This window comes from Arachis stenosperma, chromosome 4, assembly GCF_014773155.1.
Source record: "Arachis stenosperma cultivar V10309 chromosome 4, arast.V10309.gnm1.PFL2, whole genome shotgun sequence".
Taxonomy (NCBI): domain Eukaryota; kingdom Viridiplantae; phylum Streptophyta; class Magnoliopsida; order Fabales; family Fabaceae; genus Arachis; species Arachis stenosperma.
In genome coordinates, this window is record NC_080380.1 from 145,683,193 (window position 1) to 145,697,464 (window position 14,272).

General features: G+C 35.5%; 3 protein-coding genes across 3 annotated transcripts; 1 reads left to right on the top strand and 2 right to left on the bottom strand.

Annotated features, from left to right (window-relative positions):
* The first annotated feature begins 80 nt into the window (after window positions 1-80).
* LOC130975989 (S-adenosylmethionine synthase 3-like) lies at window positions 81-1,265 on the top strand. The gene has a single exon (XM_057900709.1). The coding sequence runs from the start codon at window positions 84-86 to the stop codon at window positions 1,263-1,265; it is 1,182 nt and encodes a 393-aa protein (XP_057756692.1). The 5' UTR covers window positions 81-83.
* On the bottom strand, window positions 1,175-10,899 carry LOC130975990 (thioredoxin-like 3-3). The gene is made up of 5 exons (XM_057900710.1): window positions 10,773-10,899; window positions 8,142-8,220; window positions 2,343-2,517; window positions 2,225-2,250; window positions 1,175-2,008 (listed from the first exon to the last, which is right to left on the bottom strand). Exons 3-5 carry the CDS (start codon window positions 2,481-2,483, stop codon window positions 1,789-1,791), a joined length of 387 nt encoding a protein of 128 aa, XP_057756693.1. The 5' UTR covers window positions 2,484-2,517; window positions 8,142-8,220; window positions 10,773-10,899; the 3' UTR covers window positions 1,175-1,788.
* A 1,364-nt stretch (window positions 10,900-12,263) lies between these two features.
* Window positions 12,264-14,230, bottom strand: LOC130975993 (UDP-glycosyltransferase 83A1-like). Its single transcript, XM_057900714.1, has 2 exons — window positions 13,655-14,230; window positions 12,264-13,300 (listed from the first exon to the last, which is right to left on the bottom strand). The coding sequence occupies exons 1-2, from the start codon at window positions 14,142-14,144 to the stop codon at window positions 12,426-12,428; spliced, it is 1,365 nt and encodes a 454-aa protein (XP_057756697.1). The 5' UTR covers window positions 14,145-14,230; the 3' UTR covers window positions 12,264-12,425.
* Window positions 14,231-14,272: the final 42 nt, after the last annotated feature.

Below are 14,272 nucleotides of genomic sequence, written 5' to 3' on the forward strand. Positions count from 1 at the left end.
CTCTTTGATTATTGTTTTATATATTATTCATTAAACACATTTCAACATATCTTTTCTCACCTGACACCCTTTTTCCTTATTTAATGTCAGATATGGAGACCTTTCTCTTCACCTCCGAATCTGTAAATGAAGGTCACCCTGACAAGATCTGTGACCAGGTTTCGGATGCCATCCTTGATGCTTGTTTGGAGCAAGACCCGGAGAGCAAGGTTGCCTGTGAGGCCTGTACAAAAACCAACATGGTTATGGTCTTTGGTGAGATCACAACCAAGGCAAATGTGAACTATGAGAAAATAGTTCGAGACACTTGCAGAGGCATTGGGTTCGTTTCAGCTGATGTCGGTCTTGATGCTGACAACTGCAAAGTTCTGGTCAACATTGAGCAACAGAGCCCTGATATTGCCCAAGGAGTTCATGGTCACATGACTAAAAAGCCTGAGGAAATTGGTGCTGGTGACCAGGGACACATGTTTGGCTATGCCACAGATGAAACACCTGAGCTAATGCCACTTACTCATGTCCTTGCTACTAAACTTGGTGCCAAGCTCACTGAAGTTAGAAAGAACAAAACATGCCCATGGGTGAGACCTGATGGAAAAACTCAGGTTACTGTTGAGTACAAGAATGATAATGGAGCCATGATCCCGATTCGTGTGCACACTGTCCTCATCTCAACACAACATGATGAAACTGTCACCAATGACAAGATAGCCAGCGATTTGAAGGAGCATGTAATAAAACCTGTCATCCCAGCTAAATACCTTGATGACAAGACTATCTTCCACCTCAACCCTTCTGGTCGTTTTGTGATTGGTGGACCCCATGGAGATGCAGGGCTAACTGGCCGTAAGATCATCATTGACACCTATGGTGGTTGGGGTGCTCATGGTGGAGGTGCCTTCTCCGGCAAGGACCCAACCAAGGTCGATAGGAGTGGTGCATACATTGTTAGGCAAGCAGCGAAAAGTGTGGTAGCTTCAGGGCTTGCTCGACGCTGTCTTGTGCAGGTTTCTTATGCAATTGGAGTCCCAGAGCCACTCTCTGTTTTTGTAGACACCTACAAAACAGGAAAGATTCCAGACAAGGACATATTAGCTCTGATTAAGGAAAATTTTGACTTCAGGCCAGGAATGATTGCCATCAATCTTGACCTCATGAGAGGAGGCAACTTCAGGTACCAGAAGACTGCTGCTTACGGACATTTCGGACGTGACGATCCTGATTTCACTTGGGAGACGGTGAAGATGCTCAAGCCCAAGGCTTGATGAGATAGCCAGATTACAGGTGGTTATCATCGCAGCCATCTTTCAGACTTTGGGTAAACAAGAAAATAAAAGGAGCTTCAATGCGTACCTCTTATTGAAGATTACGTTTCACAGTTTTATGAGGAACGAGGGTTAGATATGCTTCTTAGGCGGATACGTTAGTAAAATAGGAGTTTGCAGCATTAGCTGCCTCTATTTTTTTTTCGGTTTTACCACTTCAAATTTCTTAAACCGTTACCGATTCTTTTCTCATTTATGCTGTTGATTGTTTTGCAGCCAATCTCGTGTAGTTGGTGTAAACTTAAAATGCTATCTACGTGATATATTTTTTTTTTATCAATTTATGAAGCTGTTTACCTCATAAAAGGACGGTTTATATGGTTGTAGTTTCAAATGGAAACATTGGATACTGGGTTTGCCTGAATATTCACTGAATTGTTCATGATTCACAATGTTACATCTACTGGAAAATTGCAAGCATGTCACCTAACTCTGACAATAAAAATGACATTGTATAGTGTACTCAAGAGTGCAACCAGACGCGATCACGCAGCCTCTCTTCTCCAGCACCATACATTTCATCTACCTTTTCACCATCTCGAAAAAATTGAAAAGTAGGGGTGTATCGAATGTGTTGAGTTGTTTCTGGGCATTCATCAATATCTGCATAGACGAAGGAGAGCTTTGGAAAATTATCGCTCAATCTATGGAATGCAGGGAGGATTTCACTGCACACGCGGCACCTGAAAAACCAGGAAACTAGATCATTCATAATCTCCTGTTCTATATTTCAATTTCACACAACCACCTTACAAGTTACAACAATCAAGTAAGCCTAAATGGTAAAAGATGCTACCTGCTTTTGTGTTCACTTAACATCAGTTTCCATTATTATATCGATTCTTAATAACTTGTATAGTAATATAAATCAAACATATTCAGAGAAGAGATAAACATACCAAGAGGCGCCATAATTGATAACAGCCTGCAAAAAAAAAATAATCAAACATATGTCATATTAGAAATTGCAGAAAGATGAAGGGAAGAGATTGTTGGGAAATGGAAAGGGGTGGTTACGGAAGTTTTGGAGGATTTGATGTTGAAGAGGATGTGAGCGAGGTCATCGTCGGTGGAAGCAGTTTTGAAGTTGGAATGAGGGGTGAGAGGTAACCCTTCCTTGCTGCTGCTGGTGGTGATGCTACTTAAGCCCTTCTCCATTCTATGCCTACTGGTAATCAATCCCAATACAATCCTAGGGATGTATAAGTCAATTCAGTAACAGAATTCCAAGAAAGTATGAGTGATATCAAACCTAGTTGTCAGAACCGAACCAATAATCAAACCGGTTAGACTACTAGATCAATAGGTTATTAGTTCAACTAGTGGATCACAAGTTGAACCGGTCTCAAATAAAAATATAAAATCATCAAAATTAAAATTTAAAATACACGTCTTCATTAACACTTTAACAACAATCAAGTCTCAATTTCTAAAAATAACTAATAAAATAACTAATAGAAAAATAAACATCAAATTAGTTAGTACTACAATAGGCGAATAACTAATTCGCCGCGGATTTGTGCTCCGTTTAAGGGTTTGCCGCGCCAATGAGTTCCTGCATGTACAAGACGATATTCGAATCGATACTTGCTTAAGCGAATTAGTGAGTTAACCGATAGACTAATCCAAGTTGATTTACAGAATTCCAAGAAAGTATGAGTGATATCAAACCTAGTTGTCAGAACCGAACCAATAATCAAACCGGTTAGACTACTAGATCAATAGGTTATTAGTTCAACTAGTGGATCACAAGTTGAACCGGTCTCAAATAAAAATAAAAAATCATCAAAATTAAAATTTAAAATACACGTCTTCATTAACACTTTAACAACAATCAAGTCTCAATTTCTAAAAATAACTAATAGAAAAATAAACATCAAATTAGTTAGTACTACAATAGGCGAATAACTAATTCGCCGCGGATTTGTGCTCCGTTTAAGGGTTTGCCGCGCCAATGAGTTCCTGCATGTACAAGACGATATTCGAATCGATACTTGCTTAAGCGAATTAGTGAGTTAACCGATAGACTAATCCAAGTTGATTTGCTTAATAGGATCTTAATTTGACACAATAAAAGTGCAAACATAACAATCCATAAATTATGTCCAAGGAGTTTGTGAGAAGCATCTTAAAACACTGTTTAAAAAAAAAATCAATCAATCACAGCACCTATTATCTAATAACACTATCTCTGACAAATTCTTCCCATTCCAATCTCTTGATTCACAGAACCTATGAGCATCAATATTACCTATAAAATTACAAATACAATTCATCTAAACCTATTACAAATTAAATCAATCAGTTGTACATACAAATCAAGGTTTTGAGAACCGGACCGGTCATCAAACCGATTGAAGAGGAAAGAAAGAATACATATATTAGCTCTTTTTTCTTATACTTCATCACAAAATTCTATTTAAACAATTACTTATATATATATATATAACAAAATTAGATTTTATTATACTATAAAATTTATTATGACATATTATTTTTTTTGTTTTAAGAGTGAAAAATACTTCTTAAGTCAATATATAAAAATACTAAAAAAAAACAATCAATTTTTATAAGGTTTTATTATTATTATTAAAAAATAATACTAATGATTTATTATTTTTCGTCGATAATTAATCAATTATAAGATCGGTTCACTCCTCCAGGTGACGCCGTTTATCACAAAAAAAAAAAAGGAGAAAACCCAGCGCATAACACCTCCTACCCCACCCCTTTCTCTCTCTCACCCAGCGCATAACACCTCCCTCCACAATACCCTCACCCCGCAAAAAACCCTAATCTTCGAATTCGAATTTGAAGAACAGCCACCGCCCATAATCCTCTCTTCTCCTTGAAGGATAGCCACTTCCCACCATTCCACTTCAGAGCTAAAACTCACCGCCAAACCCTTCTCTCCCTTCTCTCTCTGTCGCCATCTCTGTCCGAGCTCTTTCTGTCGCTGCTCCTCGCCGTGGGTTCGTTGCCGCTTCTCTCCTCCTCCCCGTGCGTCGTTTCTGCTTCTCCCCTCCTCTTCGTTTCTGCTTCTCCCCCCCTTGCTGGCGTCGTTTCTGCTTCTCTGCCCCACATCGTGTCTCGCCGGCATTGCTTCTCTTCCCGTGGAGTTTCTAGTCTCTGCTACAACCCTCTCAGGTCTCAAGTCTCTTCTTCTCTGCTGCAAGCCTTCAACCCTCTCAGGTCTCAAGTCTCAGTCTCTAATTCTCCCTAACTCTATCTCCCTGACTCTATAACTCTGAAATTTGAAATTTATTCTGAACATGCATATGATGTATTATTGATGATTCTGCTGAATTTTGATATATTAATGTTTTGAAATTGAGTTGCTAATTGTACCTTCTTATTTCATGTTTTGTTACTATATGTTCGAAATGACTGAAAATATCTTCTTAATCTTCTTGTTATAACATGATTAGGTTGTTCTAATGATTGAATGCTCCTATGATTAGTTCTATTTTGCACCTTTATCGATTGTAGTTTCATAAAATCCAAAAGCAAGTCATATTTTTGCATCGATGACTAGGCCTATTTTTTAGAAACAAATATTTGTGAGAGGAAAGTTTTTCTAATTAAATAAATATGTCTTTCTTTTTTAAAAGTCATCTGCATAAAGTCAATACGAAAATAATATTAAAGGTTCCAAAATCCAAACCATTAACATAGTAGAATTTATGCTGCAGCATTTTCTTTTCCTTTCTTGTTGGGTTAAGCAAGCTTTTCTATTGATTTTTATTGTTATTGTTATTGTCAATAAATTACATCTATTTTGGATTACCTGTTTATGATGGAGATATTGGAACACTTGATGATGATTCTGATTTGTGATGAGTTGTGTCTTTGATTAGTTGAAAACTTGTTTGTTAATGTTTCTTTTGATAGTAGCAAGGTTCTGAGAACCGGACCGGTCATCAAACCGCTCTAGTTATTGGTTCACTGGTTTATTGGTTCAACCGAAAAACCGTTTTAGAATAGAATAATAAATAAATTATAAACATCTTAAAATATAATTATAGTCTAATATAAATCTTAAAATAAGATTAGTAACAATGAAATGTAAAGGGATCTGATGCTGTGGAACACTAGCAGCCACTGTTGCTACATTACCAGCTGAATTCCTGAATTGAATCGGAAAAATAAAGTGAACTTTCAAACAGGTCAACACTCTACAACACAAACTTCCCAATATAGAATAGTAATCACTAATTGACCCAAGCGAGAAATATTGTAATTTGATTTTGGCATAGTTCCCATTTACATTCATAATTGTTCATATGTTGAGAGTAAAGGGCACTATTAAAATTATCAAACATTTAACACCATAAGCATTTTAGTATTGACACAAAATGATTGCAGTCAGCACATTGAAATTTTGCTTATATGAGACTCATGAGACTCAGATGCCACAATAAAACCATCTGATAGAAAACCGTTTGAAAAGGAAGTTATTGAACCTATAACCGTTTTAAAACCATCAGATGCCACAATATGGTCTCATGACTCCATACCTTGTATTGAACCTATAAGCAAAATTTCAATGTGCTGACTGCAATCATTTTGTGTCAATACTAAGATGCTTATGGTGTTAAATGTTTGATAATTTTAATAGTGCCCTTTACTCTCAACATGAACAATTATGAATGTAAATGGGAACTATGCCAAAATCAAATTACAATATTTCTCGCTTGGGCCAATTAGTGATTACTATTCTATATTGGGAAGTTTGTGTTGTAGAGTGTTGACCTATTTGAAAGTTCACTTTATTTTTCCGATTCAATTCAGGAATTCAGCTGGTAATGTAGCAACAGTGGCTGCTAGTGTTCCACAGCATCAGATCCCTTTACATTCCATTGTTACTAATCTTATTTTAAGATTTATATTAGACTATAATTATATTTTAAGATGTTTATAATTTATTTATTATTCTATTCTAAAACGGTTTTTTCGGTTGAACCACCGGTTGGACCGGTTGAACCAATAAACCAGTGAACCAATAACTAGAGCGGTTTGATGACCGGTCCGGTTCTCAGAACCTTGCTACTATCAAAAGAAACATTAACAAACAAGTTTTCAACTAATCAAAGACACAACTCATCACAAATCAGAATCATCATCAAGTGTTCCAATATCTCCATCATAAACAGGTAATCCAAAATAGATGTAATTTATTGACAATAACAATAACAATAAAAATCAATAGAAAAGCTTGCTTAACCCAACAAGAAAGGAAAAGAAAATACTGCAGCATAAACTCTACTATGTTAATGGTTTGGATTTTGGAACCTTTAATATTATTTTCGTATTGACTTTATGCAGATGACTTTTAGAAAAGAAAGACATTTATTTAATTAAAAAAACTTTCCTCTCACAAATATTTGTTTCTAAAAAATAGGCCTAGTCATCGATGCAAAAATATGACTTGCTTTTGGATTTTATGAAACTACAATCGATAAAGGTGCAAAATAGAACTAATCATAGGAGCATTCAATCATTAGAACAACCTAATCATGTTATAACAAGAAGATTAAGAAGATATTTTCAGTCACTTCGAACATATAGTAACAAAACATGAAATAAGAAGGTACAATTAGCAACTCAATTTCAAAACATTAATATATCAAAATTCAGCAGAATCATCAATAATACATCATATGCATGTTCAGAATAAATTTCAAATTTCAGAGTTATAGAGTCAGGGAGATAGAGTCAGGGAGAATTAGAGACCGAGACTGAGACTTGAGACCTGAGAGGGTTGAAGGCTTGCAGCAGAGAAGAAGAGACTTGAGACCTGAGAGGGTTGTAGCAGAGACTAGAAACTCCACGGGAAGAGAAGCAACGCCGGCGAGACACGATGTGGGGCAGAGAAGCAGAAACGACGCCGGCGAGGGGGGGAGAAGCAGAAACGAAGAGGAGGGGAGAAGCAGAAACGACGCACGGGGAGGAGGGGAGAAGCGGCAACGAACCCACGGCAAGGAGCAGAGAAGCGGCAACGAACCCACGGCGAGGAGCAGCGACAGAGAGAGCTCGGACAGAGATGGCGACAGAGAGAGAAGGGAGAGAAGGGTTTGGCGGTGAGTTTTAGCTCTGAAGTGGAATGGTGGGAAGTGGCTATCCTTCAAGGAGAAGAGAGGATTATGGGCGGTGGCTGTTCTTCGAATTCGAATTCGAAGATTAGGGTTTTTTGCGGAGTGAGGGTATTGTGGAGGGAGGTGTTATGCGCTGGGTGAGAGAGAGAAAGGGGTGGGGTAGGAGGTGTTATGCGCTGGATTTTCTCCTTTTTTTTTTGTGATAAACGGCGTCACCTGGAGGAGTGAACCGATCTTATAATTGATTAATTATCGACGAAAAATAATAAATCATTAGTATTATTTTTTAATAATAATAATAATAATAATAATAATAATAATAATAATAATAATAAAACCTTATAAAAATTGATTGTTTTTTTTTAGTATTTTTATATATTGACTTAAGAAGTATTTTTCACTCTTAAAACAAAAAAAATAATATGTCATAATAAATTTTATAGTATAATAAAATCTAATTTTGTTATATATATATATATATAAGTAATTGTTTAAATAGAATTTTGTGATGAAGTATAAGAAAAAAGAGCTAATATATGTATTCTTTCTTTCCTCTTCAATCGGTCTTTGTTTATTTTTATATTCACATGTGGAAAATAACTTAACGTATGTCTTGGTGAATATTTATGTCTTTATCTTTATAACTAATTCTATATCAGTTAATGTTAGCAGAAAGGTCAAAAAGAAAATTTTGGAAGATGATACAATAAGACACACTCACCTTTCAGCCTTTGTGTATTTGGAAAATGAAACGATATGAGAGTGTCGCCTACTCGCCTTTGACTTAGTAGTGAAGTACCCTATACAACACAAGTTTTGGAAGTATCACAAGTGATTATATGGCATGGTGAATATGACACACAAGCTTATAGAAAACATGAGATAGATATATAGCTGAGATTGGGAAAAGAAGCTGATCTTAGATGCAAAACATATTTTTTTCTTGGATGCTCAAAGGCAAGTATCACTGAGATTATGAAATAAGAAACATATTTGTTCAAGGCTTAGCCTTAAAGTATACTACAGTATGACTAGTGATTGACACATTAGTAAATAGTAAATACAAATTTACTACTTCTAGCTTTTCCTTTTGACATTACAAGAGTGTGGGTTGAGATTTAATGAGTAAAATCTAAATTTTAATACAAACAAAATGAGTTTGTGTATTATTAACTTTGATACTTTACTTGGCTCACCATTGTTTTGTGAAAAAGAATAGCAAGCAAGTAATGCAGAAGAAAATTGTGTAGTTTTAGTTCATTTCACAAAGTATTCAAATACACAATAGAAAGATACTAGAGGATGTGTATATATTCACGTGTAATCCAATTAGATTTAGCTATATTCCAGCCATCAAGTTAGTTAGAATAAAACCAGATTTGGTAGTTTTTGTTAGACCATTCAGCTAAGACCAACTACATAAAGCTGATAACCAAGATCAAGATTATTAGTTTAAGCTTTTCATTCCTCTGTTCATTACTTGTAACACAAGAATAGAATGTGAACCCTTGCGCGTCACTTTGATTGGTTTCGTCATTGAAGGTGGTTACTTGTATAAGAAGCTTCCAAATCAAGGCTGCTGAAACAGCAGCATCATCATTCTCTTCTTCCTTCTTCCTTCTTCCATTCTTGATTCACATATTCTCATCTTTTCTTCTTTTTTCTCAAGCTCGCGCAATAGAGTTTGATGATACTACCTGTGGGATACCCACTGCTCTATCATGATGTTTTTAAAGCTAACTTTTTTTATATTATGGAAAGTAGTATCATGTTAACTGCTAATAAAACAAAATTATGCAAGTGCCTCAAAGTGGCTACTTTTTTGTATATAATTATCTTCTCTTAAAATTATTGGTATCTCTTCCAGATATGCTAATCTATTACTCTGTATCATTTCTAGCTTTTGATTAGTACAATTTGTCGGATGATGATGATCTTTATTGATTAGCCAACAATGTTAGTCTAGAAATGCATGTTGATCTTTATCTTACAGTTGAAATTGAAAAGCCCTCGCTCTTTTTAAGATAGAACATGATTTTTGAATACTAATTTCCAAGGTTCAGAAAACCGGACCGGTCATCAAACAGCTTTAGTCACTGGTTCACTGGTTTATTGGTCTAACCGGTCCAACCGGTGGTTCAACCGGATAAACCGTTTTAGAATAGAAATAAATAAATTATAAGGTGCTTTATACAGGTAAGCTTATTAGAAATATGCAAAACTCTAAAAACATGAGAAAGTACCAGTTGAAAGCTTCCAATTACAATTGTTACCAAATATATATGTCCTTTATGTAAGGTTAAATTTGAATGAAAAAGCATCTTATGTGCAATACATCATAGAGATCACATTCAATAATTTTATTGACTTGAAGCTCATTAAAAAAAAAAACAAATAAAAATTAAAACTCCTTGATTCTTTGGCAACCAAATGATTGAAAAGATAAGTGAACATAGACCAAATATGCAGGGGTTGAGCACTAACATTTCAGAAATTAGCAATACTCAACATCTAAAACAGAGAGAACAATTGTACAAAAATAGATATTAACAGTTTATAATTTGTAGGAATTAACTTAATATTCTATAGTTTCTTTCTTCTCCTTTTAGTTTCTTTTTTTCAATGGAAACAAGATTTAACAACAAAAATTCAATAATAAAAATTCCATCATTCATTTTAATCAATTCAAAACAAGATACAACGTAGTTAAATTTAAATAAAAAATTTTATAAATAAATTCAGTTCAATACAACAGAGAAGACTTAATCATTCAGATAAAAGCTCATGCTTTAGTATCATTTTAACAAAGTATTACATTGAACAAATAAAAGCTCACACCTCACCATAATTTTAACAAAGATTAGTAACATTTTCAGCAAACAGCAGATTGATCAAAATTTTAACATAAATTAACAAAGAATTATCAAGTTTAAGCATAATTTTTTTCAATACAGCATAAAAAAACAAAAAAACAATCAAACAGAGTACAGCCCAGCAGTAGCAGCAGAGTTAATCATTCAACAATAGCATTAACCATGTTCTTAACCTAAAGCAGGAGCCAAACACAATGAAAATTACCAGCGTGTTCTTAACCACAACACAAGACCATATCTGCCTACAGCATTCATCCATTCAACACAACACAATTCTGCAAAAACATTAATTGGCTGGAAAACACCAAAATAGCAAGACACATTAGGCGTTCTAAAGCAGCAAAACACCAAAACATCAAAGCATCAAAACACTAAAACAAGACAACATCAACATTAGGCATTCTGGAATCAGAACCATACATTCTAACATACAAGATAAAAGTACGAAACAGAGAAGATGAAACAGAGGAGTCACTCACCTGGGTGCTGACGAAGCAAAGACCAGCGAAGACGAAGCGAGAGGCCAGCGAAGACGAAGCGGCGGTGCTGAGGACCAGGCGACGGCGGTGGCGCTGACGACCAGAGGACCACGGGGACAACGGACGGCTACTGGGCTGGGCTACTGGGCTACGAAGCTAGGGTTCAGTGGTTCACCGTTCACGTGTGGAGTGAGACTGAGATGAATGACTGTGGGAAGACTCCAGGCGACGGCAGTGACGATGACAATCTGAGGACCCCGGCGACGGCGGTGGCTACTGGGCTGAGATTTGGGAGTGCTAGGGTTCTCGAGTGAGACTGAGAAGTGAGATGAGTGAATGGGGGAAGAAAGGAGGGGTTCTCGAATGGTAAGCGGGTCGGGTATCTTTTTTTTTTCTTTTTAACAAGTAAAAACGGCGTCGTTTCACTGTTTTAGAAAACCGGCCGGTCATCGGTCCGGCCCAACCTGCCGGTTTTTATCCGGTTCACCGGTTTTCTTACGGTTTTTCCCACAGCGGTTATTAAACAAGGACCGGACCGTTTGTATTGCCGGTTTGCAGTTAAATCGGTCGAATCGGCCGATCCGGTCCGGTCCGATTTTCAGAACCTTGATCAAAACACATTCTTCTCCTTCATGATTTTTCTATGCATCTTGACTAGCGATCAATGCTTATCAACTTTAGCAAGTAATCTTATAATTTGTGAAGCTTTTAAAAATATTTATAATTATAATTCAACTTAAATTCTTCAATTTAATTATACATTATTGATAAGCTTTATTAAATTACATACTATAATAAAAATAGAATAAAAATTTCAATATCTAATCCACATCATGATAATAAGGTGGAAAGTAAATACTTAGGTGCAGTTTTTAGGTGAAATCAATAGTTAAAAGTCGTTAGATAACAATTTAGTCAAACATATTAATCATCTAATGATTCTCAATTAATAACTTCACATGTGAGTTTTTGTGAAATAAGGCTGCGTTTGTTTCTGAGAATAGGATAGGACAAGACACTGAGAACGGACAAGACATTAATGGACAGAGACACAAAATTTTGTATTCTTGTATTCTGTTTGGTGATAAACTAGAACAAATTATAAAAATCTAATTTATTCTCATTTTTTTTTTCATTCAAAAAATTTGGGATGAAAAATATAATAATAAAAAATATAATTATGAAAAATTAATAAAAAGTTGTGTTTCTTGTTAGTGTCATGTATCATTCCTGTTAGGATGGACACAAAATACACTAATTCAGTGTCTCTGGACACACTATCTCTATCCATATCTCTTCTACCAAATATGATTTTGTGTCTCTGTATCCATGTCTCAATGTCCTGTCTTTGTAAACAAATGCAGCCTAATAAACTTGAAAGTTCTGTTTCAAGCTCAAATCATGTACTCTTTATTTTCCTTTCCTAGGTTGTCTACTTTCTTCAATGTATCAAATTTTCAGATAATGGAAAGCAAGAAAGTTTACTACAACTTAAGCCGAAAATAATAATAATAAAATAAAACTAAACAAAAAACACACACATTGTTTTCCTTTCCAAGTTTGCCTATCTTTCAGATAATGGAATTATGGAAAGCAAGAAGTTTATTACAACTTAGCAAACCGCTCCCAAAAAAAAAAAAAAACACATTTAATTTATTCTTTGAGCCACTTTGTAAACTTGTTGAAGTTTTCTGAAGACTGGCCACCTTCTGCAATGTTATTTATGATCATGTCCTTCATTTTCTGAGATCTAATCCTTATGTTTTGATCTCCAAGGAGTTGATCCACTTTCTTCTTTATTTCCCAACGTGATATGATCCCATTTTGATCCGAGTCAAACCCCAAACCCACCTTCCAAACATCACAAACATAATTCTTGTTGTATAGTTGGTCAGCATAATATGGCCAACACAAGAAAGGTGTTCCACTAGACACACCATCCATAGTAGAATTCCAACCACAATGACTTACAAAACAAGCTATAGCAGGGTGATTTAGTACTAATTGTTGTGGTGCCCATTTAAGAATTTTACCTTTAGTCCCTTGAAATTCACTTGGGTATGCAATTTGGGTTTTACTATTAGAATCTTCACGCACAACCCAAAGAAAAGGCATGTTGGTGAGTTCTAGTCCAAGGGCTAGTTCCTCGAATTGACGACGGTCGAAAACAGTGAAGCTGCCAAAGGCAACATATATAACAGAACAAGGTGGTTGCTCATTTAGCCAGTTCAAGCAAGAGAGATCTTCTTCCCAGAATTGTCCGAGTGATCGAAACTCGGTGCTCTCCATAAGTGGACCTATTGGTAGGATCTTTGGACACAAAGATAATGCTGCTGGTTCAAGTTCACTTGTTGTGTTGGAAAGCCACCAATCTGTTAAATGTGAATGTTGCATCATCTTTGAAATGTAGTAGTATATAGTCTTTTGAGATGTTAAGTCTCCAAAATTGTTGCACCATGGAGTATTATCTGTGTCCATGATAGGCATTTCCGGTGAGAGCTGAAATTTCCCTTTCTTAATTGGTAATCCTGCAGTAATTTAACAGTTTTATGCATTAATGCTGCTGTTCTGTATCATCATCTATTATAAAAAAGTGAACAACTGAGAAAATAAAAATAAGCATTAATGCATTCTTGCTTGATTCATTTTAAGGACATGTTAGTTTGTGCATCTACAACATGGTTTAAACTAAAATCAGTTTCATTTCCAATTTTGTTGTTAATTTTCTATAGATTCTATGAAGTTTAGCATGAGTAGTTTTTGGGATTTATCCGAGATAGTAAAGTTGATTAAAGAGTGAAGATTATAACTAATTTTTTAAAAAAGTTATGTATTATATTGCACATAATGTGATTATTTTTTTTAATTACCATAACTCTTACCATTGGCATCCATGATTCCATCATCAATGAGCTTTTGCATATTGTCTTGCAAGGCAAAAACTGCTGCAGAAGAAGGGTTGATGAGAGCACCTTTGATTCCAAGTTTGTGTGCAATTTCCAAAGCCCATGCCATATTCAAATCAGAAACTATGGCAGTGACTCTATTACTCCCACCATCAATAGAATCAATGTCCCTTATGAGATTCTCAAGAGCACAAGGCATGGTTCTCAATATAGCCAAAGCTAAAGCAGGCAAGTCATTCCTATCTTCTTCAGGTCCTAACCCATCAGGGATTGAGGCTAATTCCACTTTTGACCCTTCAAGATTAACATTCTTATTCATTGCACTAAGCACTCTCTTGTGGATGAACTCAGTGTTGACAAAGGTAACCTTGCAGCCATGTTGAACTAGTTTGTGTGATAAGTGCATTAGAGGGTTCACATGCCCTTGTGCTGGAAATGGAATAACTAGAACATGTTTGAGGTTCATCTTTTCTGGTGTTTTTGGTTTAGGACTTTAGGGTAAAGAAATTGTGTGACCAATTATTGTTATTGGTCTTATGAATTCATCAATAACTAACCTTATCTTATATAATATAGCAAGTCAAAGGTATATTG